Genomic DNA, 26,738 nt, shown 5'->3' with positions numbered 1-26,738 from the left:
TATTTTATTTATAAGAGTAAAGTCTCGTATGTGGGACAAAAAATAGGTCACATGCTTGTGATTATTTAAACAATGACGTACTTACATTTTGGACGTTCGTAAAAATCTTTTAATTATTCGTACGGTCGTAATAAAGAGGTTTAATAAAACGTTTGTTGTGCGATTGCTTTCAGGGAATTTTAACTGAAAATAATGATTTTACTCGTACAAAATCTTACGTCAATTATTTCGCTATAAAAACGTGGTATGCTGGAACCTTTGGTGCAGACAGTTCTAAGCTGAAAAGTGGTAAAAAATACTTCAAATAGAGAGTATACTGATAGCAGGTCGGATCTCTGAGTGATACTGTGCAAGCAAGAAGCAACGTAAGGCCGGTAGCAAGATTGAGTTTGTTGGGAAGGCCTGGTCACAGTAGTTGTTAATTATCAAAAACTCAATAATATTTTTCTTAAATCCAAAGATCTATATAACTTGAACAACTTTGACATAATTTTAGCCTCCAATCACAAAAAAGATTTATTTACGATCGAGTTCAGAGCACCCTGTATATTAGATGTTTCTCGATTTATAGAAATAACTTCTGATCGATGATACATCAATCATAAGTCAGTTGCGAGCTCTAACAGAATATCTCACTAAAATGTTTATAATATACAATGATTCAAGGATAAATATAGATTATTGATGCATATTTTATTTCGTATAAACGCATTATAGAAGCAATGGATTTTGCATGTAGGTTATAGGCTACGAACTTACACATTGCGCTGTTAGATTTTAAATTCTGGTTTTGGATGAGAAATTAACTGCGTTTTTCGAAGCCCTGGAGCCTGGCTCCATCGTTTCACCATCACTTCGTAAGCGCGGTCGTTCGAGGCTAATAATTATAATTATAATTTAGTCATACGAATTATTCTCGACTCATTTTACTTAGACCCACCATAATGCCTCTATAGTGTCATTACTGAGGGAAAGTTTTTTCCCTTTCGAATCAAGTTCTGACACAATCTTTCTACAGTAGTCCTACATAAACGGCAAAGATCAAAAATGTATTTATTTATAGGAATTAGCTATAAGTAACCCGAATGAAGCTGGAACGACGAACTGGCCGCTAGTGTAAATCTTTAGAACAAAACTACAAAATGATTATTGCTTTCGCTTACCTGACTTTGTTGCAAACACAATCTTCTAGACAATCGTTTTCAGATATTCTCGATTTCCTCGTCGTAGTTTTAACTTCAACTCTAAAACTTCTTTAAATGTTTGTGATCCTGAGAAAACGAGCAGACTAAATAATAATGTAAACTTAACGAATCATAAATAAAATTATAACCTACCCGCAATTTGATGTTAGTGGGTTGTGTGATATGTCAAAAAAGCAATGTGTCATATAATTTTACGAAGTAAGTGATAGATGGCGTTGCGAAACTTTTGTAACTATTGTTTAGCACGCGCTATTTAACTTTCTGCGTCTGAAAATAGCAACAAGGCGTTACAAGAAAGCCAAAAATAAAAAACAAGTCAGTTAAGAATAAGCTTGTCAATTTTTTTCACCTCAGGTATTTTTTTAGTAGGTATCTACTAAAAACAACCTTAGAATCGTAGTAGTTTATTTTGTTTTTAGCTAGATGGCGTTGATCTTACCTCAAATAATATCGCCGTTAGATCTGCAATAATTTGTACAATTAAATAAAATTGAACGTAACCTTGTGTTTTTCAACGTCCTCAACATGCAATTGACTCTCAAGTTCCAACCTCTCCTCTATTCTGGGAGGGAACCCTTGCTCAGCAGCGGGACAACGATAAATTAAATTTTACTGCACAATTTTAATCCTAAGCAGTCAATAACTTCTATTAGTGGTCTAGGAATTAAAACAAATCTACAAAAGCCGGTTGAAATAAAACGCATATAATTGAAATTCATATTGTATTTATTTATTGTTTAATACGCATATTCAGCTCACAGCGACTACATGTCTAATGGAAGATATAACGTAGTACATATTGATCGTCTGCCCTGCACTTGACATACTAATAACAACTATAAACAAATTAACGAGATGATTTTTCAAAAACAATTTGTTTTTGGTAAGGACTCATATAGGTACCTTTTCTCATTTTATAAGTTAGGACTTAAAAAACAAATGTGAAGCAATTGTTTTTTAGTAGCCATAACTTATTTTTCATTGATTAAAAAGCTGAATAATACTAATAAAGAAAAAAAAATATAATCTTTATCCAATGTTTCAATAATAATTATTAAAATGTGTTTGGTATGTCTTACAAAAGACCGCAACGTCTTTGACTAAAATTAAACGACGAATTTCGACGAAGTCTTCGCAACTTCATTTTATAACTCGTTATAGTTGTCAACCAAAAAATCTTCCCAAAGAAAGAAAATATCAAAGAAACCTTTCAAAAAGTTACGATAAATAACTTCGAAAGCCAACAAGTCGTTCATTTTACAAATTAATATCGATATAATAGTAAAATCCATGTAGATCATATAGAAAAAAAAAAGTTCCTCGCTTCAGTGACGTCACACAAGAACCAAGTGCAAAGCAGACTCCATCGTTTTCTTGTATCGAATAAATTACAATTAAAAACTATTTTTTTTGCGATTACAATACATCAGATGACCAAACATCAACCCAACTAACATAAAACAAAGCAATTCAATGTACACGTACTGGCAAAAAAATTGGCACACCATCCGTGTATTCGGTGGGCAGTACACATCGGGCCGAAAGAATTGGTCACCATGAAAAATTTAAAGTTTTCTTCAAAATAATCTCACCTAAACGCTGCTATGACATAGAACTATATTCTTTACTATAATGTTACATTATAATGTACCCACACTTAACATCGGTTTTACAAATTATAGTCGGAAATAACACTTAAACTATCTATTTTCTATATTACATTTGTTCAAACATTCAACAGATCAAATGGTACCTACTCGTTACTATGTATATTGCGATAAACATATAGATGTACAAATAAATATATTGTGTTCTATAAAACATTATTTACTATAACTATTAATTAATTTAACTATAAAACAAAAATTGTTCATGTTTTATATACTAAAAAGAATGGTAATTAGAAAGTTTAAGAGTATACAATATAGTTAAAACTAGGTTTGTGACGTCATAGTTTGACATCTAAGATGGCGTTAGATTTTGACGTAAATTGTCGTCATTGTTTTTGAAAACAACAGAAGTATAAACTACGGAAAGACTGTACTTGTTGTAGATAGTAAAAATCGAATAACAACGTTTCCTAGTCAAAATTCACACAACAGTAAACCAAAGTTACCCTGTTTAAGAAGACATTGTATATCTTTAAAATTGTGTCCTCAGCCTTTTTCAATGATATCATTTTGTTTTCAATTTTTTTTTCAAGTTTTTTTTTGACAGGTAATACTTATCCGCTGTTATTAAATAATAAATACGAGAAAATCAACATTCGATTAAACTTAAATTTATTTAAAGCTTATTTCTTTTAAATTAAATATAATAACTTATATAAATATTAAATAATAGTTGTTAAATCGCCGATATTATTATCTGTCAAAGTGTAACGACTAATTTGCTAAGGGATCTATGTAATACAGGGTTTTGAAACGAATATAAAACTTATTGTAATGGAAATAAAGTTGAAATTACTACCTGAACATTTCGGGAGTAAGTAGACGGATATTCGGTGATTTTATTCATTGTTTTTATATATATATAAATGTGGACGTGAAAAACTATTTTGTTGGTAAAAAGAAAACATTCCCCAAACACATTTTTTTGCAAAAAACTTCATTATCGAAGAAGATTTACTGATTTTTACAAATATTATAAAATAAAACAGTCCTATCAAACCAAAATACACAGAAAAATCTTCTTTTTTATTCGACCAAATAACAAAATAATTGATCACGTCGTCCTACGCTTATATTCTAAGGAGTAATATTTAATTAAAAATCATCGAGATTGGAATCTTTACGTTATAGTATAGTAATTATCATTATAATAGAATACACCTACACAGTAGGAAAGTTAAACGGAAATATGTACGTTAATCTAATAATATACGATAGGAATTATTTTTTTGTATTAATTATCCTTAATAAAGACCGCACTACGAACAAAATAAAGCAACATCAATCCATTAATAACCATTACTTGCTTTATACAAAAGAATCATCGCAATAACCTATAGAAATATCTCATAATAGGTCTTGAAAACTTGTTTTAACGCAAAAAAACTGCTATAAAATGCTTCGATAGTGATCAATTTCACCAATTACCGTAATACATAAGTATTGAGTTCACCTTGCGTTCTCATTAAGCAACGCATCGGCAACAGTGGTCAGTCCTTAACCCTTTGACGCTATATTCATGTCGACATTTGCCGACCGAGGCGGTCAACGGGTTAAACTAGCCACTAAACATAAGAAGAGTCCTGTTTAAACTTAGGTATCAATATTGCAATAACGTAATAAAGAATTAAAATGGAATGTCTTCATTTTCAAATAAATGCTTTTTCAAATAAAAACATTTAGTCTACAAATTCATAGTATGATCTTTATTAAGAACAGAAGAATAATAAACCTTAACAATATCATTAGAGAGGATAGAATATTCGAGACAAAACAAATGCATAGGACCAATAAAAAAATCGCGACGTTTCTCCATCTCTTTTACTCATATACCTTTCCTATTACTCTCTCACTCTAACGCCCGGTAACATATCAAACGATTGCAGTAAAACAAGTGTTTTAAAATAAAAAATAACTAGATTTTTTTCTTGCTTCTATAGATAGATAAAATACACTTATTCTATGCGATACTTTAAATTTTACGCTTTCCAAAAAATTTAAATTTCAAGCTTTTATTATTTATTTAAAATCCCGTTTGTCTACACTTTATTTCGGCCTCAAGTGTATGACAAAGGGACTGTCGTATGTCGTGTTAGCCGATTATTTTAAGGTATATTTTTAATATATTAATTATTTAAGGAATATTTCAATATACACACATATTACTCTAAGACATGGCACAGCCCGTCAACTATATAGTTAATAATCAGGCGAATATCGAAACAAATACATTACAATACATATTTTTTAAATATTTTTGTTAATTCGGTATTTCACCGTGCAGCCAGTTTTTTTCTTACGAATAATATAATATTAAAAATCTACGTTTTGTTTAAAATATACATTAATTGTTTAATAAAATTAGTTTTTTTTTTCATTATTTTTTGGCATTGGATCGTGGGGTTACACGATAACGTATTTACATGAGAGATAAGGGTGGGTCCACACTGACTCGAATTGACTCGAAACTATCAATTAATTATACGTAAAACGCGTTAAATAACGTTTCGTTTAAATTCTAAAGATGAATGGCCACGATAAATAATGTCGAAATAGGTATACATCATAATGATTAGAAAATTTGTTCAGTTTTTTATACTGACAATATTTTTTACAATAGCAGAACGATTTATTATAGAATTCATGAAGATTTATAACCTTGTTGTCGTAGATCTTGTTGTCATATTATTTTATTTACATACGTAAGGCGGTAAGTCGTTTTATAGTATTTTTCGTTGTCATGACCGCATCGAGTCTGTTCAAACGGTTGAAAACCTCTTTGATATTTCACTTATCTTGCTTTTAACACTCGTAAGAGCGTATTAGTATTATTTCACTGGTCTTGATTTCGGAAATATCAGTCCGGAATAGCTACGAACTGTATTTATGAGAGTTTAAGCACGAAATCTGTCCTGTCGAATCTGTAAAATGAGCTAGATTTCTCAGATCCGGAACGAATTCAATTCCGGATTATTGTTTGTTAATTCCGTGATAGTTTCAAATTGAATGCATTTTATAAACGTTTAATTGGACATTGAAGACATAAATTATGTATTCAGTATCTTTATATTCGCTTTGTAATGTGATTTTATTTCACAAAAGATTTTTTGTATTAGATAATCCAGTTTTATAAGAATAATAATGACATGTCAATATTTGGCGACCGATGTCAGTAAGATTGGCCGTTTTGGCAGTGACAGTATTAAGACTAGGCAAAAGTAAAGATGAATTTAATATTTACTTGAAAAACTCAAAGCTTTTTCTTTCTTCATGAGTAATATACATTTTAGCAATCGTTTTATGAAGAAAGAACGACCTACCTCGGCAAGTAAACAATCAATTTTAAATGGTGGTTCATTTTAGATATCTCATATAGGTGGTATTACTTCTGTGATTGATCTTTTAAAATGTGTGTAGAAATTCATTAGCCACACATTTTTTTTATTGTATTAATATTTATCCTTTTTCATGAAGTTGACGTTCGAGACGACCATAATAGGTATCATATCTTATTTCTTGTTTAAATTTAATAAAATATGTATTTATGAATCGAATGAATTCATGAACAATGTCACTATGCATTACGAGTATTATGTTACTTTATAACCGTTGGAAACTGTCGCTGTTGCCATAGCAACGCGTACATTAGCGATAAATATCGCTATTGTTCGAATATCATAGTACGGGTGAAATATGAAGAAGTTTTTACAAAATTATATTTCGAAAACTGTTTTCTCTCTTTCACACTAAGATATATTGATATTAGTGTGAAAGAGACAGAACATTGTTAAAAACTGATTTATTTTTCATCTCTCATTGGATAAATAGACTGCAAGATGTAATTTTTTGTATGAAACACTGATGTACCCTTATAATAAGTTATTAAATTAAACAAACCCGCGGGTGTCGGTTCTATACATCAGATAAAGCAATTTAATTGCTTTAGTGTCATGTACCATATTTATACAGTATGATGCTCTAATATGGTATATAACATCTTGCAACCTTTCATGAGTTGTTTAAAGTTATATAACCTAACAAATGATGTTATACCATGTCACAGAAGATTAAATAACATGTCGTGTAACAAGTTATAACATTTTAGGATTGCTATACACATAATTCGATTGTGGAGGTCTAATAGGTAGTCGCTATATTTAAAATACTGGTATTCAGCTGCATCCGTTGAGACTGGAAGCCGACTCCAACATAGTTGGAAGTAAGGCTAAGCTGATGATGGTTGTCATTTTGACAGCATTAGCCTAAGGACTAAGCCGATTCGAAACAATTACAACACTTTCTGGCTTCCTTCGGCTTGGATAGGTCCGTCTGGCCCGCGTTAGAACACACGTACGAACGATAAAAGCCGATAGACATAAGCCAGTAAGTTGGTAAACCGAGTAATTCAATCATTAAAGCCGACGTAAGCCGTATGATTCCTGAACATTTACTAACGATTTGATGTTACACGGCCCGATTATTTGTTTAGCAATCCTTATATAACATTTTACTACATCAGTTGCCACAATTTCCATCACATAACATTATATTACAATGTTATATAACATCTTTAGAGCTCCACATTTTTCGTATATAGAAAAGTGCCTTACAATTTGACATATGTCAAAGCCCACCCACTCACTCTTATTGCACAAAGTTGATGAATCTTATAATATGATACAAAAAACCCAAACGATATAAAGCCCAATCGTACTAAAACAATAATATTATATGTATAGATATGTTATACGCATAACTGTTGTAGTCGTTACATTACAAACGTGCGAACTACGTGATCGTTTTATCGGACCTCTCACTCGTACTTACTGATTTATAACATTCATGTGTCGACATGACGTAATTCGCGCTTTTGTAATGACTCTTGTGTTTAAAAACGTGTATTTTTTTATTTCGATTAAGAGAAACTATAGTGCAAGTCAGTTAACTTTGTGTGTGTGAATGTAGCAAGCCACTTATTGACAGTAATTTTTTACTTTATTCGTACTCTCATAACTAAATAGCTTAATACTCCTGTCTAAATACGGGTTTATAAATCTGAAGTTATCTTATTAGCAAGAGCTGTAAAGCATTAGATTGCATTTTGGTTTAAAAAAGAAAAATACAGGATAAAACGAATGCCTTTGCAGATGTACGCTATACTTGAGACACTACAAACGTGAGAACTACGTCATGATTAAAAGAATCATTGGAATGTGACAATGTGTAAGTGCGAGCGAGAGAGCGCTACAAAATAACATGACGTAGTTCGCACGTTTGTAATGGCCCAGTTATAGTAATTATGTTACTAAACAAAACTGTTACTAGTGATTATTACGATAATACAATATCTATCGACAATGTCCAAATATGAGAGTAGAACATGAATCTACCATAGCTTGTCATAGTTAAAACACATGGCGATCAGTGTAACCTGCGCGGAAAAGTCAACGAAACTTAACAAATATTACATTATCAAATCTCGTATATGAGACATTTGACACGTTTTTAAGTGTTTTAATTAAGAGCGCATTAACATATCTATACATACAACAATATAGTACTAAAAAACAAAAAAAATTAAACAACCGACCGTACCCCGTTTAAAAAAACTCGTGCACCTTGCGAAATACCGACAGCACTCTTCATTTCTTCGCTTTGAGCGTCACGTAGGTCGGCTCATGTTGATCGTGGTGATGTCCGGGGTGACTGGGGTGACCGGGGTGGCTGGGGTGGCCGGGATGCGTGGGGTGGCCGGGGTGAGTGGGGTGCGGGGTGTGACGTAGCAGCAGGGGGCGATGTTTTTGTACCGCCGCGTAGATCGCCGGCGGCGGGGGAGCCGCGTCTCATGTTTGCAGTGCGGTGTTTATCTCGCGGTGGATGGTGGTCTGCAAATCAGAAAACATGATGGTTAATCGCACGATAGTATTAGTCAAAAGAAATAAAAGGATGATTCATTCTAAAATAGTTATAGGGATAGTTAAATGACTATAATGAGCAACTGAGCAACGCCATCTAGCGGCACACTACAAAACTAACAAGCAACGCCATTAGAATCCTGAACCCTGACGAAGCTTTTCAGTATATTGTTGTAAGTCTTCAAAACCAAGATGAGAATAATTGTTATTGCATATCTCAGTACTCAGTACAATAACTAGTATAGATCAATTTTATAGCCAAGTATGCAGTACATTGCTGCTTTCACATAACGTAGAATTCATCGTCATTAAAGTAAAAAATCAATGTACAGCAAAGTGGCTATCAAAAACTTGTCAATTGAGATACGCAATAGCTGGTCTGTAGCCACAAGTACCTGCGATGTGAGCGCAACTGGCTCTGAGGCGCTCATAGTCAGTTGCGCTCAAAGGTCTGTATACGATCCGTGAGTTGAGAAACCCTTGGCGCGGTCATTCTATAGATGGGTGACCGCATAGTGGTATTTGAACTAAGCGTCTCCGTGCTTCGGAAGGCACGTAAAAAGTAGGTCCTGGTTGTTGTCAATTAAATAACACTTGTTAAGCCACGTCAAAGACCTTCGGGCGGCTTGAACAACTTCGACACTCGGTTGACCACTAACCATACTGGACCAAGATCCCAGAGCTGCCAGACCTACGTCATTTTAGCAAAGCTGAAACTTTGAGGATTGTTAGTATAAAGGGTCTGTTAAGAGGTATGCACATCCACTACCTTGAAAGCGGGGCCGTTTCTGAGGTAGCGCGGAGTGAAGGTGCGTAAAAAACGACCCAACCCACGTTATAGTAGCAAAGTTGGTTTTCAGATACGTTATTAATGATATTATGTAGAATTAAAATTGACTATTGCCAGACCGTTTCCCGGGGCCATTACTTCTGCCAGACGCCTTAAATGTTATAAAAAAATGAGGTCAACTACGTCATAGTAGCAAGCCTAAATTTTATATATGTTATTAAAGGTACAATTTTAAGACCCCCTGTATGCGGACAGACCATTCCGCAGGGCCCTTCGTCCCTAGACGCCATTAAACTTTCCCTATGAGTGCGAGAGTAAGAGCATTATTCATACGCATAAATGAAAAACAATTGAATTAAAAAAATAAAAATTGAAAAATTATTGAATACATTTAAGGCGTCTGGCAGAAGTAATGGCCCCGGGTAACGGTCTGGCAATAATCAATTTTAATTCTACATAATATCATTAATAACATATCTGAAAACCAACTTTGCTACTATAACGTGGGTTGGGTCGTTTTTTACGCACCTTCACTCCGCGCTACCTCAGAAACGGCCCCGCTTTCAAGGTAGTGGATGTGCATACCTCTTAACAGACCCTTTATACTAACAATCCTCAAAGTTTCAGCTTTGCTAAAATGACGTAGGTCTGGCAGCTCTGGGATCTTACTCTATACGATAAGATAAGATAAGAAGAGAAGTGGTTAGGAATTAAGTAAAAGTGTATCTCACCAGCTCGTCAAGTTGCCTCGCCAGTTGGTCGTTGAGAGCCTGTATCACTTGTCGCTGGCCGTCCTGCGCGGCGAGCGCCAACTCCAACTGGCTTTGCGCTAATTTTGCCTCTGCGTCCTGAAACGTCAAGATAAAAGCAAGTTAGCACTTTATTGAGGAAAGTATATAATAGAACAAATTTAGAAATAGGGGGGAGAATACATTTTTTAAGGTTTTTTCTGAATTTCGAAATGAGCATGAAAATCGATTTGGAGAGGCTTCATTAAAAAGTAATAATTAAATTAACTATCATTTGACAAAAGTCAGTAACGAAACGTCACGATTTTTATATTTCCTTTTTTGTGGTCATTTGCCCTTAATGGTCATCATAGTAAAAAAGACCCACCCATTAATGGATTAGCCACGCCAAAGCTTGGTCACTTTTCTAATATTTACTATTGACCGCAATTGAATCGTAGACTCTAAACTTTATTTATTTACTTGTCAATGCCCTTCCGCGAGTTAAAAGACTCACCGGATAAAAAGTACCCAGATTATAACTATCTGTATACCAAATTTCATCAAAAGTTCAGTAATTCTGGCGTTAATTGAGTAACAAACATTCATTAAAGTAAGGTGTAGTATCTATGTAAGATCTATGTTATATAATGTATCGAATTTGTATAAGAAATTAGTATTAAATGGTACTCGATCGGGAACGGTTGTTTTACTAATACATACTCCCTTCAAAAGCATCCTAACCTCCAAACTTTCACAATAACAAAACATTTGTTTGATACCTGTTCACTCTTCTTAGACTTGGTGATCTGTGCCAGCTCCTCGTTCTTCTGAGCGAGTTCAGCCTCGAGCTGCGCGACGCGCTGCCGCAGTTGCTCTACTTCATTGGCTTCGGCACCTGGAACACAACAGATATCGCTTAGCAAAGAATATAGAAGAAATATTTTTGGAATTCTTAACTGTCGCATTAATTCTCAACTGTAGTGAATATAAGGCCTTATATAACGACCTTTTCTTACCAAATATCCTCTGACATCAGCAAATTAGTTTTATACTTGCAGTAGTACGCGGATAATAACATTTCGATTCTATGATACGCCTAAGTTCTTTCTTTTTTTCTGGTTCCAAAAAGGCTCTTCCTTATAAATAACAAAACCTTGCATTATTCACTCAAGATTCCTGTAAACCATTTTATTATTTCCCAAACAGAACGATTATTTGTGCGATCCACAAATAGTTGTAACGGGTCTGGTTGTACTTTATGTCCGTTGTTTGTATGCTCATAAAAATCGTCGCGACATAAGAGTAAATCATAGTAGTCTTTTTGAAAAGCAAACTGCTTAAGATGGATGTTCTTTTCTGAATAGGACTAAAGCATATAAGTTTAGTTTTTGTTACCTTTGCCAGCGTAATGGCGGGCCCTGGCCACCTCCTCTCTGTACTGGTGCAGCTGGCGCTTCCACTCGTCCACGTTGGCCGTGCTCTCCTGCAGGGCGGCCGTCAGTCGCAGGTTGTTGCTCTTCAGGGTGGCCAGCTCCACCTCCCATTTCTTGGCGTTTGCCGAGCTGGAGAACAAGAGAATAGTTCGTTATATACACTGTATGAGTGGTATTCATTCGTAATGTTGCTTGAAGTTTTGTACTTGACTGCTGTGAAACTTAACCGTTTCGATATTGTTTGTCAGTACCACGAGACCATGTTTTTTTTTTCAAGGAAAACCTAAAGTTTGCGAGTTTGACTGCTGGGGTATTATTGAATCGTGAAGTTCTGTCAATAAATAAAAAATGTGAAAATGTCGTCACGACGAGTCTTCTGAATTAAGAATACATTAATAAAGCATTTGAACATTCCCTTAATAACGACATTATTCAAAGCTATAACGTAACAGTTATCAAACATCATATAACAGAATAAACGAACAGCAACAACTAATAAGGTTAATGAAAATACTGCCGTATCATCGTACTTTCTCATACACGACAGATAACTGCTGACTGGCAGATTGATTGTGCTATGTTTGTGGTTGATATTAGAAAATAATGAGAGTAAAACTGTCGTGTGCGTAGAGAGGCTGTGATATAATAGGTACTTGTAGACAGATTATTGATTAAGTTCCGGTTGCTTTTGTTGAAGTTACGTTTTAAATTGGGTTTTTAGAAACATTTTTGAAATGTTTTCAATGGCTGCCTTTGAGCTTTCGCTTTGCGTCTTTATCAGCAAATGTTAAAGGGGAATTAACGCGAATACGTAATGCATTATTCAATTAGCGACAACGCCTAGTGTAACCCAACGCGCCGAAACGTCAAGCAAACTGAAGTAAAATGCTTGTTTGCGTTGATTCTCTTAAAATTCGATAGCCCTTAGATTACATTATAGTTTGGTTGCGTGAATTTAACAATATCTTGTAATACATTAAACCAACTTTTTGAACGACAAAGAGTAGATGAAAATTTCTATACACCTACCTCTTCGCATATAACAGACTGTAAAAAATATAATATCGTATATTAAATACATATATAATCTAGTTTATATTCAGGAGACATTGTTGAAAGCGTATTACACTGTTGCTATGAATATCTAGCAAACAATCCGAGGTGCCAATGACACTAGCACAATAAAAAACTTATTAACTTATGCTAATTCTAATGAATCGTGAACCACACTCGGAGTTAAGGTAGTCACTCACTGACATAGCGAACGTGTAACATATTAAACAGTTTAGATTGTAACATTACTCAGGAATATTGTGCGGACATGTGGCATATGTATAATGATGCAATTTATAATATTTATTGTAGTTTTAGTACACATATAAACTGAAAGTTATTCTCAATACAGTTCATAGAGAATTTCCTCAAGGTTCTAGCAGTAACAACAGGTAACCTACTTTAGGATCCCACCTACTTAGGGTTCATCTATTGCAGTATTATTAAACACATTGGCAATTAATTTATGAAAAACCACAACTATGAATGGTTGGGAGCTTGAAGCCGAAGATTGGAGTGGCTTATAACACAGAAAACACGAAAATGTTGCGTTGTTTCTATAATTTTGTCGTGTATCGTGCGACAAATATAAAAGGTAAGCCAGACGGAAAGGTATCGTGTTCTACTAATTTTAATTACTACAAAGTCATTTACAGATTATTATGTACTCTGTGTTTATATATTCTAAATAAATAAATTTAATCCATTACTGTCCCACTGCTGGGCAAGGGTCTCCTCCCGTAATGAGGGAGGGGTTAGGCCTTGAGTCCACCACGCTGGCCAAGTGCGGGTTGGGGACTTTGCATGCCCTCAATAAATGTATTAAACAAATTTTAGGCATGCAAGGTTTCCTCACGATGTTTTCCTTCACCGTTGGAGCATGTGACAATTATTTCTAATACACACATAACTTCGAAAAGTCATTGGTGTGTTGCCTTGGGTTCGAACCTGTGACTACTTGCGTGGGAGGTGTCAACTTATACCACTCGGCTATCACTGCTTTCAATATAAATTCTAAGATCAATATAAATGTTTAAGCAGTTTATCTATTCAATAGCGTTTTTATATAAGTTTAAACGCTATTGAATAGACAATTTACAGCTAAATGTGCCTCAGAAACCGAATAAACTTTACTGTTCGACACATTGCACACAAACGGTTTGGTGGACGACCGTCTTAAAAAGTGTATCATAACAAAATAGTATGCAAAGTTATGTAAATGACGTGCATCTGGAATCTAACTCGATTATATGACGCGCGCCTCGAGGGTATCGATTTATTTTAATCTCTTTACTATACATTGAACGGAAAGCGCGATTTTATTTTGCATAGCGTGGGATGTGATGCGATTTAGTTTCTTATTACATTAAAATTACTATATTAATGTCACGCTTTGTAAGTATTTTATTTATTTAGCGCAGTATCACTCGCATTTGTAGTTTCATCTACAATTTTAACCGCTTAGAGGATCAATTTAAAAAAAACTGCTTGTATTTCATCTAAGATTTTTTACTATCTTCGTACCTACCAAATTTTGCGGATACTTATAGGTTTAGTGGTTTAGCCGTGAAAGCGTAATAGTCAGACAGACATACAAGCTGACTTTTTTTTTCATAATACAAACATAGAAGGTATCAATTGTCTTAACATCGACATTACGATCACAGCCGTAGCCTGTGCCGAAATGTCAAAAAATCCAAAGTAAAATGCATGCTATAATTAATCCCCGCATACCTTGTATAATATTAGATAACAGTCACACTGCCAAACAAACGCAATGTACTCGTTCAAACATCAACAGAACATACATACATACAACCATACGTGAAATTCGCACCACTTTCTGATCGCAAACCGCAAGTTATGACACAAGTGACGTGCGATTACATCACTAATCCAAAAACATCATAATATTGTTAATTTAATTTTAATGGGTGATTTATTTAATTAATACCATAATAAATTGTAAGATTAATTCATTGATTAAATTGGTGGTCTAGCACTTTCTTGCTACTACAGATCATTACTACGGATACTACTGATATTTTATATTGAAAGAAAATATGGAGTTGGCCATATATTTTGAAATTAAATAAATGATGCATTAGCAACGCTTGCTTTAATTCTCTTCATTTTAAATATGTTCCCAGCCGCGCCTGGGAACATATTAAAACATTCCCATGAAGTCTTTGACCAGAAAGTAATGAATGCAGGACCAATTATAGTTGCATTGCTTTTTAGATATATAATAATAAAAATCGATACAACTGTAATCAGAGTTTGGGTACAACATTTTTTCCGGCTCCAGTAATTCATCATTTGAAACACCAAGATAAAATTGTGCAACACGATTAATGATCACCCATCCGTTCCCTATCCGCAACTTCACCCAATTAATCAGCGAGCTTACCATTCCGTCATAATGTAATCATAACGAGTGCATCTAACTCAACTAACTAGAACTACATAACTACACACAACTTTCAGATAGCCCACTAAGATCTGTACAGGATTATATCATGCCTTTTAAAATAATAACTTTAGTTGTAGACGGGCCGCAATATTAACTAAACAATATACTTCATTAAATTGCTGTCTCTACGTCTATACAAGAGGATTTTCTACTATGGTGAAGCAAAGTGCACCACGCTAGACAAGTGCAAGGCCGTTGCTTTCCTACTAGATCTGTTTAAAGAATAAAGACTAATTCGACTGTGAGCTAGACTCACAATATTTTCTTTCTGCGTTCACATTAATGATATTATCTATAACTAGCTGACCCGCGCAACTTCGCTTGCGTAACATAAGAGAATCATAATTTTCCCCGTTTTTGTATCATTTTTCACTGGTACACTGCTCCTATTGGTCGTAGCGTGATGATATATAGCCTATAGCCTTCCTCGATAAATGGGCTATCTAACACTGAAATAATTTTTCAAATCAGACTACTGGTCTGATTTGAAAAATTCCCGAGATTAGCACGTTCAAACAAACAAACAAACATATTAGTATAGATTTTAATCTTTGCAAGGCTTTTTAGGCCAGATTGGCAACCTAAAGAAGATTCAAGATTCGCCTATCTCTCAACCCGTGACGTTTTAGCCTGGCAATAAGGGATTAAATTACATATTGTCCTAATTTATTCAGTATTTAGCTTGCAGTGTCATTTTAATGGAAAACTAAAGTAAGATCAGAAGCTCTCTCAACAAAGTCAGGTCAATTTGATAAACTTGATTGCAGTTTTCCGCAGCCCGTCTGCAAAGACCTAAGTAGTGTATAAGTATAAATTGCATTCCCTGATAGAATATGTGTCAATAATAATAAATCCTATACGTTGACGCAACCCCGCGGCGTGCACATAACAAGATCATAATATAATTGCCGCTATTTATTTGTTGCTTCACTTTGTTACTTATAGATGTGGAAGCAAGCAAGTGAAAAACAGAAGTATAGATACGTGGAGAAAATCGCTTGAAAATCAGAGTAGAACCCTCTACCCCCTGATTTTCAAGCTATTTTATATATTACTAATTATTTGTTGCTTTACTTTGGTACTTGTGGACGTGGCAGTACGCAGCTTGAAGACAGAAGTATAGATATGGTACGCGGAGAAAAGAGCTCTAAAATCAGAGAAGAATCAGTAGTTATACGTGGATGTGAGAATAAGCAAGTGAAAAACAGAAGTATAGATATGGTACACTGAAAACAAGCTTGAAAATTAAGTACGATGGGAAAGGGGTTGCAAGCTACGTCTGTTAATGTATTTGCATCCTTGTAATGTCATAAATGGATTTGTGGATAAATTCATTGCCCTTTTGTCATTAAACGATTGATTACAATTTGATTTTATTTGATAAAATTCTACAGTTTTTAGTGTTTTCTAGAATACCACATTACTAGTTAGTGGAAATGAAGGAGTTTAAGACTAATTTGAGATAGCGATATCGTGCGATTTAGGTACTACTAGCTGACCCGCGCAACTTCGCTTGCGTCACATAAGAGAATCATAATTTTCCCCGTTTTTGTAACATTTTTCACTGGTACTCTGCTCCTATTGGTCGTAGCGTGATGATATATAGCCTATAGCCTTCCTCGATAAATGGGCTATCTAACACTGAAAGAATTTTTCAAATCGGATCAGTAGTTCCCGAGATTAGCGCGTTCAAACAAACAAACAAACAAACAAACAAACTCTTCAGCTTTATAATATTAGTATAGATGACTAAATAAAAATCATACTTATCAGAATAAAAAAAACACTAGTGGTTTACTTAGCTCAGTTTCAGTTTGTTCCAGCCAGGAAAAGTATACTGCGATTTTATAACACTGCTAACATATTGTTGCTTAGAATTGGTACAGCAAAGATTTGCTAACATACATCTACGAAAATTAACAGTAGACTAACATTGGTAGATATTGTATGCCCTTTCAAAATAAACCTTCTGCTTTTCACTTGCCACATAATCCCCCACAGAGATACACCCGATCAAATTATCCTTGCATATATTTAATGAGCGCAAAGATGACAAGATTACAGCCGCGTTACGTGAACAAACGATCTACGATTGATATTGTGCGTTTTATTACTGTAACGCTTACTTAATGAATAGAAACATTTGTACACGCATTCCTTGTTTTATTATTATGTTGCTTGAACATATTACGTGTTGAAATTGGATGCGAAAATTTCAGCTTTCTAGCTATCACGGTTTATGAGATACTGCCTGGAGACAGACAGACAGACTGACAGATAGACAGATAGACAGATAGATAGATAGATAGATAGATAGACAGATAGATAGACAGATAGATAGACAAACAGACAGACAGACAAGCAGACAGACAGACATTGGTAGATATTTTACGTCTTTTCAGAATAAACCTTCTGCCTTCCCTTGCCATATAATCCCCCACAACGATACACCCGATCAAATTATCCTTGCATACATTTAATGAGCGCAAAGATGACAAGATTACAGCCGCGTTACGTGAACAAACGATCTACGATTGATATTGTGCGTTTTATTACTGTAACGCTTACTTAATGAATAGAACCATTTGTACACGCATTCTTTGTTTTATTGTGATGTTGCTTTAACATGTTGCGTGTTGCAATTAGATGCGTTTAGAGCGGCAACAAAAATATATAATTTGTGAAAATTTCAGCTTTCTAACTATCACGGTTTATGATATACAGCCTGGAGACAGACACACAGACAGATATACAAACAGACAGACAGACAGACAGACAGGCAGGCAGGCAGCCAAACAGACAAATAGACAGACATACATTGGCAAATATTGAACGTCTTTTCAGATTAAACCTTCTGCTTTCCACTTGCCATATAATCCCCCTCCGATACACTCGATCAAATTATCCTTGCATATATTTAATGAGCGCAAAGATGACAAGATTACAGCCGCGTTACGTGAACAAACGATCTACGATTGATATTGTGCGTTTTATTACTGGAACGCTTACTTAATGAATAGAAACATTTGTACACGCATTCTTTGTTTTATGATGATGTTACTTGAACATGTTACGTGTTGCAATTAGATGCGAAAATTTCAGCTTTCCAGCTTTCACGGTTTATGAGATACAGCCTGAAGACAGACAGACAGACAGACAGACAGACAGATAGATAGACAGATAGACAGATAGATAGATAGATAGACAGATAGATAGATAGACAGATAGATAGATAGACAGATAGACAAACAGACATACAGACAGGCAGACAGATAGACAGACGGACGTTGGCATATATTTTCCGTATTTTCAAAATGAACCTTCTGCTATCCCTTGCCATATAATCCCCACAACGATACACTCGATCAAATTATCCTTGCATACATTTAATGAGCGCAAAGATGACAAGATTACAGCCGCGTTACGTGAACAAACGATCTACGATTGATATTGTGCGTTTTATTACTGTAACGCTCACTTAATGAATACAACCGTTTGTACACGCATTCTTTGTTTTATTATGATGTTGCTTGAAGATCTAACGTGTTGCAATTGAAAATAAAGAGTTTGAAGCAAAGAAAATATGTACAGTAGAAACTCGATAACTTGCACGGTATTGCTGGGGCACATAATTTACCTTTCAAAAATAACGTATGAATGAGGAGACTAATTTTATAAAATCGAAAAAGTAGGCAGACTTTCACACCTGTAATACAAGTGTAGATTGTCATTTTGGTAGATTTATAGATATAGCTTAGAATAAGAAACCAATTTAGGCGGTGTCATGTAATATCGCCCATAGTCATAGAGTTGTATAGTTGCCGTTTTCGTGAAATTTCCGGAGTTAAACTCATCCGAACATAAATGCTTTGTACAAAATTTCATCTAAATTAATTCAGTAGTTAAGCGATGAACAGATAGTCAAACATAATTTCTTTCCCATTATAATATATGTAGGTATTTCCACCAATCCTTATCACAGAATAAAGCCATAATGAAATAACACTCATTCCTAATACGCCAAAATGACTTTGCCTTTCGTGAAAAAAAGCCCGCTTACGCAGCAATACCCGGGTTCCGACAGTCCCGGATATATCCGGACATGCCCGGAGATACCCGGATTAATTACAAGTGAGGCTTAGTGATGTTAAATGAATAATTTGTAACAAATTGGAATGATTCCAAGTATTAAAAGGCTTTATTAAGTTATTGTTTGAAAGTTAAGCGGTTTATATAGAGCGTGTATTTAGTGGTATTTTTTGTTTGGATCCTTTTAGTTTTAAATATGGTTTTAGTTTCGTGTCGGCAATGGAATAAGTTTTTGTTAATGAAGAGCTATTAAATTGAATAATTAAATTTTGTTGTAAAATTTAGTCAAATATTTTTGAACTTGTTAAGTTAATGGTTCATTTTCGAGGTAGGAGTAACAATATAGTAAGTGTAGTTTAAAATTCGAAACGCTGCTTTTTGATAAAAAAAAAGTTTTTGGCAGTGAAATTAATAATCCACATAATAAACTCCACATAACTTTCGGATCCATCAATTACGGAATTTCACAATCGATTTACTGATTACCCAATAACTTATTACTAAACAAGCAATCAAAGAATATAATCGGAAAATCCCAACAAAATTGAAACTTGAACATACCATTTATAAAGTATTTAAAGTTTGTTTGTTTGTCGTATGGTTAGTGGTCAACCTAGTGTCAAAGTTGTTCAAGCCGCCCGAGAGGCCTTTGACGTGGCTTAACGACTATTATCTTAGTAGACAACAACCGGGACCGACTGTTAACGTGCCCTCCGAAGCACGGAGACGCCCAGTTCAAATACCACTATGCGGTCACCCATCCATAGAATGACCGCGCCAACGGTTGCTTAACCCACAGCTCGTTTACCGACCGGTGAGCGCAACTGGCTATGGACGCCTCAAGTATTTAATGAACGTATAGATAAGTAAGCAAAGTACATAACATGGCAACAAAAAGTATAAAACACTTGCAATTGAAGCGGCTAAGCGTAACACGTAATAATGTGCGATATAAACGACGGAAGTCACTAGCGCGGTGATCGAAACATACGGGACTGAAACACGAGCGGGCACGGAGCGTTTTTGTACTGTCAATGTTACTGAGTACGAGAGACAGTCACTGTTTATAATGATAGTGACAGTTAATTGATTGGGATTTACGATTTTTTAAGGGTAAATTGATATGTGTTATTCGTGATACGCCAAAACAAGTCGGTATAAATTTTATTTTTACATATTTCTTGACGGCATGCAAATTCGCCAAACCGCACTTGGCCAACGTGGTGAACTCAAAGCCTAAACCCCTCCTCATTCATTGAGACATTATAGGATGAAATCTATCTTTTATTTATAAAGACAACTCCCGTACCATGAATCGCTCTTCTATCGCGGGAGTTTGACAAACATACAAACAACGGACACATAGCACAACCAGACCCGAAAAAACTATTTGTGGATCACACAATTAATTGTTCTGTGTGGGAATCGAGCACACGTCTTCCCGATGCAATGGCTTGGCGACCACCTTAACCACAGCGCCACGGAGGTCATCTATCTATACGATAATCTATACTAATATTATGAAACTGAAGAGTTTGTTTGTTTGTTTGAACGCGCTGATCTCAGGAACTACTGGTCCGATTTGAAAAATTATTTCAGTGTTAGTTAGCCCATTTATCGAGGAAGGCTTGTAGAGTACCAATAGGAGCAGATTGCCAGTAAAAAATATAAAAAAATCGAGGAAAATTTTGACCCATTCTCTCTTATGTGACGCAAGCGAAGTTGCGCGATTCAGCTAGTTTATTTATAAACTGCATAAATCACTCAACATAGCACTAAGCTCAGCGTCCCCGCCTCACTTTTCTCCCAGTACATTTTCAGGCAATACTCGTCAACGCAGAAGTAGCTCGTTCAGTTTCCGGCACGCTAATAAAATGAAGTGATTATCATCAATCTTGCGATACACGCGCGTACCGTACGCGTTACAGTATAGACAAACTAATGAACGAGTTGCTATGAGTTTGATAGATTCACTATTAGTATGACTTGATAGATAGAACAGTTTAGTAATTAAACGTATTTTTTTTCCCAGTAAATTACATTGGATTTGCTGAGAAAAACGTCTCCCTCAGCAAGACTAAAGTAGGGTAAAAATATTGAAAAAAGTAATAGTATTCTTAACTATTTATAAAATTAATTAAATAGTTAAAACTATTTATGAAATTACTGTCACTATTTTCTAGTGATAGTAAACTATCACTATTTTAAAATTGTCTCAGTTTGCGTCAATCTATCACTCAAAATACTGAACAGGGGGCCTATCACGTATCTCAGTTGACAGCCATTTGAAAGCCACTATGCTGTCCATTGTTTTCTCCCTTAGATTATAGTGATTAGTACGTTACGTCAAAGCAGCAATGTACTGAATAGTGACCATAGATTTGACGTATACTAGCTGTCAGCTGAGATACGTGATAAGCCCGCTGATTTTCATACACTTTTCACAATTCTACACTTTCAAATTGGCTGAATTATGAATGACAAAAAAGTCGTGAACGCTGAAAAATTACTGCCAGATATGCCAGTAAATACATAATATGATTTTAACGCGAGTGTTATGTGCAGAAAGAGGTATTAATTTCTCATAAATTAATTGTTGCACTAAGGTGCTAATTAGACAGACGATTACATCATTATCTATTCTAGTCAAAACTTTTCTTATTCAAGTTATTTTATCGTATAATTCACCACTATTATCATAAACAGACACGTCGTCTCAATGTATTATCATTATATATCATACAAAACATTCCAGACACACATTGAGACCTAAAAAAAGTCTATTTCTTGCTGAATATTTTTACCGCAGAAACCTAACACAGACCGCCCTTAGAACATTAATCAAACGCACAATTCAGTACCATTTAATGTTTTTAGGGTTCCTTACCCAAAAGGAAATACGGACAGACAGTAAAGTAAGTAAGCAAAACTTTACTGTTTGTGCGTCTGTCGCCATTATCTCATGAACCGTGATAGTGAGATATTTGAAATTTTCACAGCAGATGTATTTTTAATTAATACTAATAGAATAAAAATTTAAAGAGGCTACCATACAAGAGTCATGTTATTTTTGCTGCTTTTTAAGTTTCTGCCCGCGAGTTCGCTCGAATGAAAAGATTTCCCCGGTTCAAAGTTTCCTTATGTATTAATACAAGTTATTAACTAACTGTGTAGGTACTACATACCATCCAAATCTATCCAATAGTTTTTACATCAGAGTAATAAACTAAAAATAATTCATCCTCACAAACTTTCGCATTTATAATATTAATCGGAAAGTAGAATGGTACGGAACCTTTCATGCACTACCAACTCGCACTTGTTAAGTTTTTCCTTGTCAAGAAAACGTTGGTATTTGTACTAAAACGGTACAGATAAGGTTGATAAGTCTTCATTGTGTATAACGATCAACGAGCATTGTTTGTTAGATAACAGATAATACGAACGTTGTTATGACAGGTGGTATTAAAAAAGGGGTGGAATGTGGACGTATGGGGATTTGAGGTTAATACTATAATCGCTGGCTTTGGAGTTTGACAGAATTGGTGGAATGTAAATAAAACAGTGGTAGACAGGTGGAGTGGAGCAGTAACTATCATACCAATGTGAATATGAACAGGTGCTTAATTTTAGGATCACGATACCTTTTGAATTTCCCAACAACCAGCCTTGGACTCAGTGCGACATATGGACCCATTCTTTTCACAAGTTATTAAAATTCGCGGAAGAACAGAATTCAAAGATTTTATTAAGAACAATAAAATAATGGAGATCACAAATAAAGACTTTGCACATCAGTGGTATAACGGATACTCCCGATAGAAAGTTACTAACGAAAGCTATATTAATTATTTTAACCTGAGGCTTATTATTTTACATCCTGCAAAATAACTATACCACGAGAAAACAGTAACAAAGTCGCGGACAATATCTTTATCACAACTCATAATACAGAATAACAATATAGAAATATTCTTTGTCTCATAACGGATGATCCTTAGGGACCCTGGCTGGATGCCAATCAAGAAACCATACAATGTTACTATGGACTTGCTATGTCTATATACTAAAGTTTTCTATTGATATAAATGGAATGATACTTTCAACTGGAACTGGAAGAGTGGATTAGATTCAGCAGTGTTTTGAAAACAAAAAAATATTCTGTAGGAAAGATCAGCAATTCTAGATAAGCTTTTAGTTAGTCTAATGATTGGATTGAGTTTTCGAAGTTATGTGTGTATTAGAAATAATTATCATCATCGTTGCTCTGACGGTGTAGGAAAACATCGTGATAAAACGTTGCATGCCTAAAATTTGGTAAATACATTTATTGAGGGCATGCAAAGTTCCCAACCCGCACTTGGCCAGCGTGGTAGACTCGAGGCCTGATTCCTTCCTCATTTGAGATGAGTCAATTGCCCAGCAGTGGGACAGAAATGAGTTTAAAAAATGGTAGTTCAAAAGATCAATGCCATCGACGAATTCGAAAGACCTTATCCAACACTAGACTAAAATTTACTTAAAACGTATGAGTCAAAACAGCAGTAAACATCGTCATACAAAATCGCCCGACGGCCATCATTTAAACAGTAGCTCAGTTCACCACAAAGGCTTACATACATTATTTACCCGGAGGTGGACCCCGCGTTGTTGGCTACCATTGTTTTAACACAAACGAACGAGCCGTCAAGAGCGCTCGTATATCAAACACTAATATTTATATACAGTAAAACATTGCCATTTATTGTTATAGAGATATATTAATATGACTCTTGATCTTCAAGCTGATTTAAGCCGAAATTGTAAGCGGACGTAAACAATATCATCTTTAACTATTCTTTAAATCTTCTTGTAGCCCTAGGTGGTAAGCAATCAGCATATACGATATTCTACGATGTTTAAAAGTTACCTCACAAAATAGCCAGTAGCGTACAGAGGTAAAAAAGAATCTATAAGTTTAAGTAAGCCTTTGCGCGGACATCTTATAGTTCAGTGGCCACTTGGTGACACGGTCCTAAGCATATCCATCGTAGAAGGGCTCGGTCAGCCGGGCTCAGTTATTGACAATCATGATAACAGCTGATAAACCATTTCAAAAGCCTTAAGTGACTAAGATACCAGATTACCCACTAACATAAATAAATTCGCGTATTACTCGCAACTTCTTGCTTTCAGAGTCATAAGTGCCAACTCTTTATGTAATACTAAATTTCACATAACTAGGTGTAAAATACATTGAATGATATATCATTACAGACATATTCATCAAACATAGCACTTAGTTTCCATAGTTGACACCAATTGCGTCACGTAATGAGCCGGCACACAAACTGTTCTTCCCTGATTACGAATTATTGGATATTTTCTACGTCTGCTAAAGAAAATTGTAATATTTTTTGTTATTTAACAATAGCATGAGAAAAAGCGAGTTAATTGCATGGGCTAAGAAACAATAAGTTTTAGATTGTGTTCTATAAAAATAATAGAGTAGACAGTCGAACAAAAACATTAAGAGATGGCTAGAAAATTTCAGTTTTCCGGTGACGTGACAGTCCCGTAGTCGCATTTTTATTTATTTAACCCATTACTGTCCTATAGTTACAGTAGTCAGAAGCTTAAGTCTGACAACCAGTTTCGAGACTGGAAGCCGACTTCAGCATAGTTGGAAGAAAAGGTTTCTCCCAAACCAGAGATGGGGTAAGGCTTCGAGTCCACCAAACTAGCCAGATACGGGTTGGGGATTTTGCCTCTGACTTTATTATGCACAGATATTACTTAAAAATACATACATATAATATTGTTCGATGTGAGAAAGAGAACAGAGGTCTCATGATCTATAGCAGACACTCGAAAAAGTAATTTCTACAATCGAATCCAAAACAAATATATCCTACTAGAGGCCGCCCGCGACTTCGTCTGCGTGGAAACTCCGGGATAAAAAGCCAATAAAGAGCCTATGTGTTATTCTGGGTCTTCAACTACCTACATACCAAATTTCATCGTAATCGATTTAAGTAGTATTTGCTTGAAAGGGTAACAAACATCCATACATACATACTCACAAATTTTCGCATTTTTAATATTAGTAGGATTAACAGTTTTTCAGACCACAATTTGTAAAAGGCTAAATGTACGATACTCTACACATAACATTGGTATAACAAAAACGCTTCATGATTTACTAAAACAATGATATTATTACATCAAGTGCACACCTGTTTGCGAGTGACAAACTCTCTTCATTTGACCCTTGTCAAGCATTTTGATATTTTTGTTTGCAATGATGTAACATTTTCGTTATTTCATTACTCCATATTTTTGTCATACAAGCTTGATAAATAAAATACATGATTTGAAGTATATAATATTATATTAAAATTATTATTTACATAAGAATATTCACAAATTACTATTATGTATACAAAATCTAAAACGAAAATTTGAAAAATACATCATTTGGATGATTAATGTCGAGAAACCACCAGAGATGTTTTAAAGCAGTTCTTGATAGAATGCTAAATTAACCAATTTGACTCAAGACATAACCGAAACATCTTGGTAATAGACTTCTACGGTTAAAACACCAGCTTCTCATATCTATACTAATATTATAAAGCTGAAGAGTTTGTTTGTTTGTTTGTTTGTTTGAACGCGCTAATCTCAGGAACTACTGGTCCGATTTGAAAAATTTTTCACTGTTAGATAGCCCATTTATCGAGGAAGGCTATAGGCTATATAATCTATATATCATTACGCTACGACCAATAGGAGCAGAGTACCAGTAAAAAATGTTACAAAAACGGGGAAAATTATAACGCAAGCGAAGTTGCGCGGGTCAGCTAGTTAAAACATATTTGCGAATAGAACCACACAATATCGTACTTAACCAACTAACTAAACCATAAAAATTACCGTATCAGTAAAGCTTTCGCGATTTACTCTTTTCAAACGCCTGAAACCGCGTACCCATCAGCTCAATCTTTAAGAATACTGCGACGTTCGAACGCACGATTAAATCCCTTCGATCAAAAGCCTATACAGTTTCAGTATCTATCACCTATGCAAATATGTTATGTTATTCTCCCTTTCCGAGCTTGTAGCAGATTCAGAAATAAATAAATAATTTAGTTTTCATGCTAATGTATAAAAGGCATCAAAAGTGCTGAAAAGACATTAAAATATCAATTTTACTTATATTTATATGTAACAATCACGCACACTTGCGTGCGGATGTTATTTGATTCTTTCATTAAATTAAGGTCTTCCTGACTCGACAATATTTTATATTATATTGTATACTAACTATCGCCCACAGCTTCACTTGTATCGCTCTGCCTGTCTGTTACACTTCAAAACTAAAATGCTGAACCGATTCTGAT

General features: G+C 34.8%; 1 protein-coding gene across 4 annotated transcripts in view; it reads right to left on the bottom strand.

The window, feature by feature from the left end:
* Positions 1 to 1,913: 1,913 nt before the first annotated feature.
* Positions 1,914 to 26,738, bottom strand: part of homer (protein) — an 83,896-nt gene continuing 59,071 nt past the window's right edge. For all 4 annotated transcript variants that reach the window (XM_076130182.1, XM_076130183.1, XM_076130184.1 and 1 more), the window contains exons 7-10: positions 11,707 to 11,873; positions 11,091 to 11,206; positions 10,312 to 10,428; positions 1,914 to 8,760 (exon numbers count right to left, since the gene is read on the bottom strand). In XM_076130182.1, the coding sequence (XP_075986297.1) occupies positions 8,719 to 8,760; positions 10,312 to 10,428; positions 11,091 to 11,206; positions 11,707 to 11,873 (442 nt within the window). In that variant the 3' untranslated portion in view covers positions 1,914 to 8,718. The remainder of the gene's footprint in view (positions 8,761 to 10,311; positions 10,429 to 11,090; positions 11,207 to 11,706; positions 11,874 to 26,738) is intronic.

The sequence above is a fragment of the Anticarsia gemmatalis genome, chromosome 23 (genome assembly GCF_050436995.1).
Source record: "Anticarsia gemmatalis isolate Benzon Research Colony breed Stoneville strain chromosome 23, ilAntGemm2 primary, whole genome shotgun sequence".
In the NCBI taxonomy this organism is placed as follows: domain Eukaryota; kingdom Metazoa; phylum Arthropoda; class Insecta; order Lepidoptera; family Erebidae; genus Anticarsia; species Anticarsia gemmatalis.
This window is presented reverse-complemented; position numbering and strand designations above follow the sequence as displayed.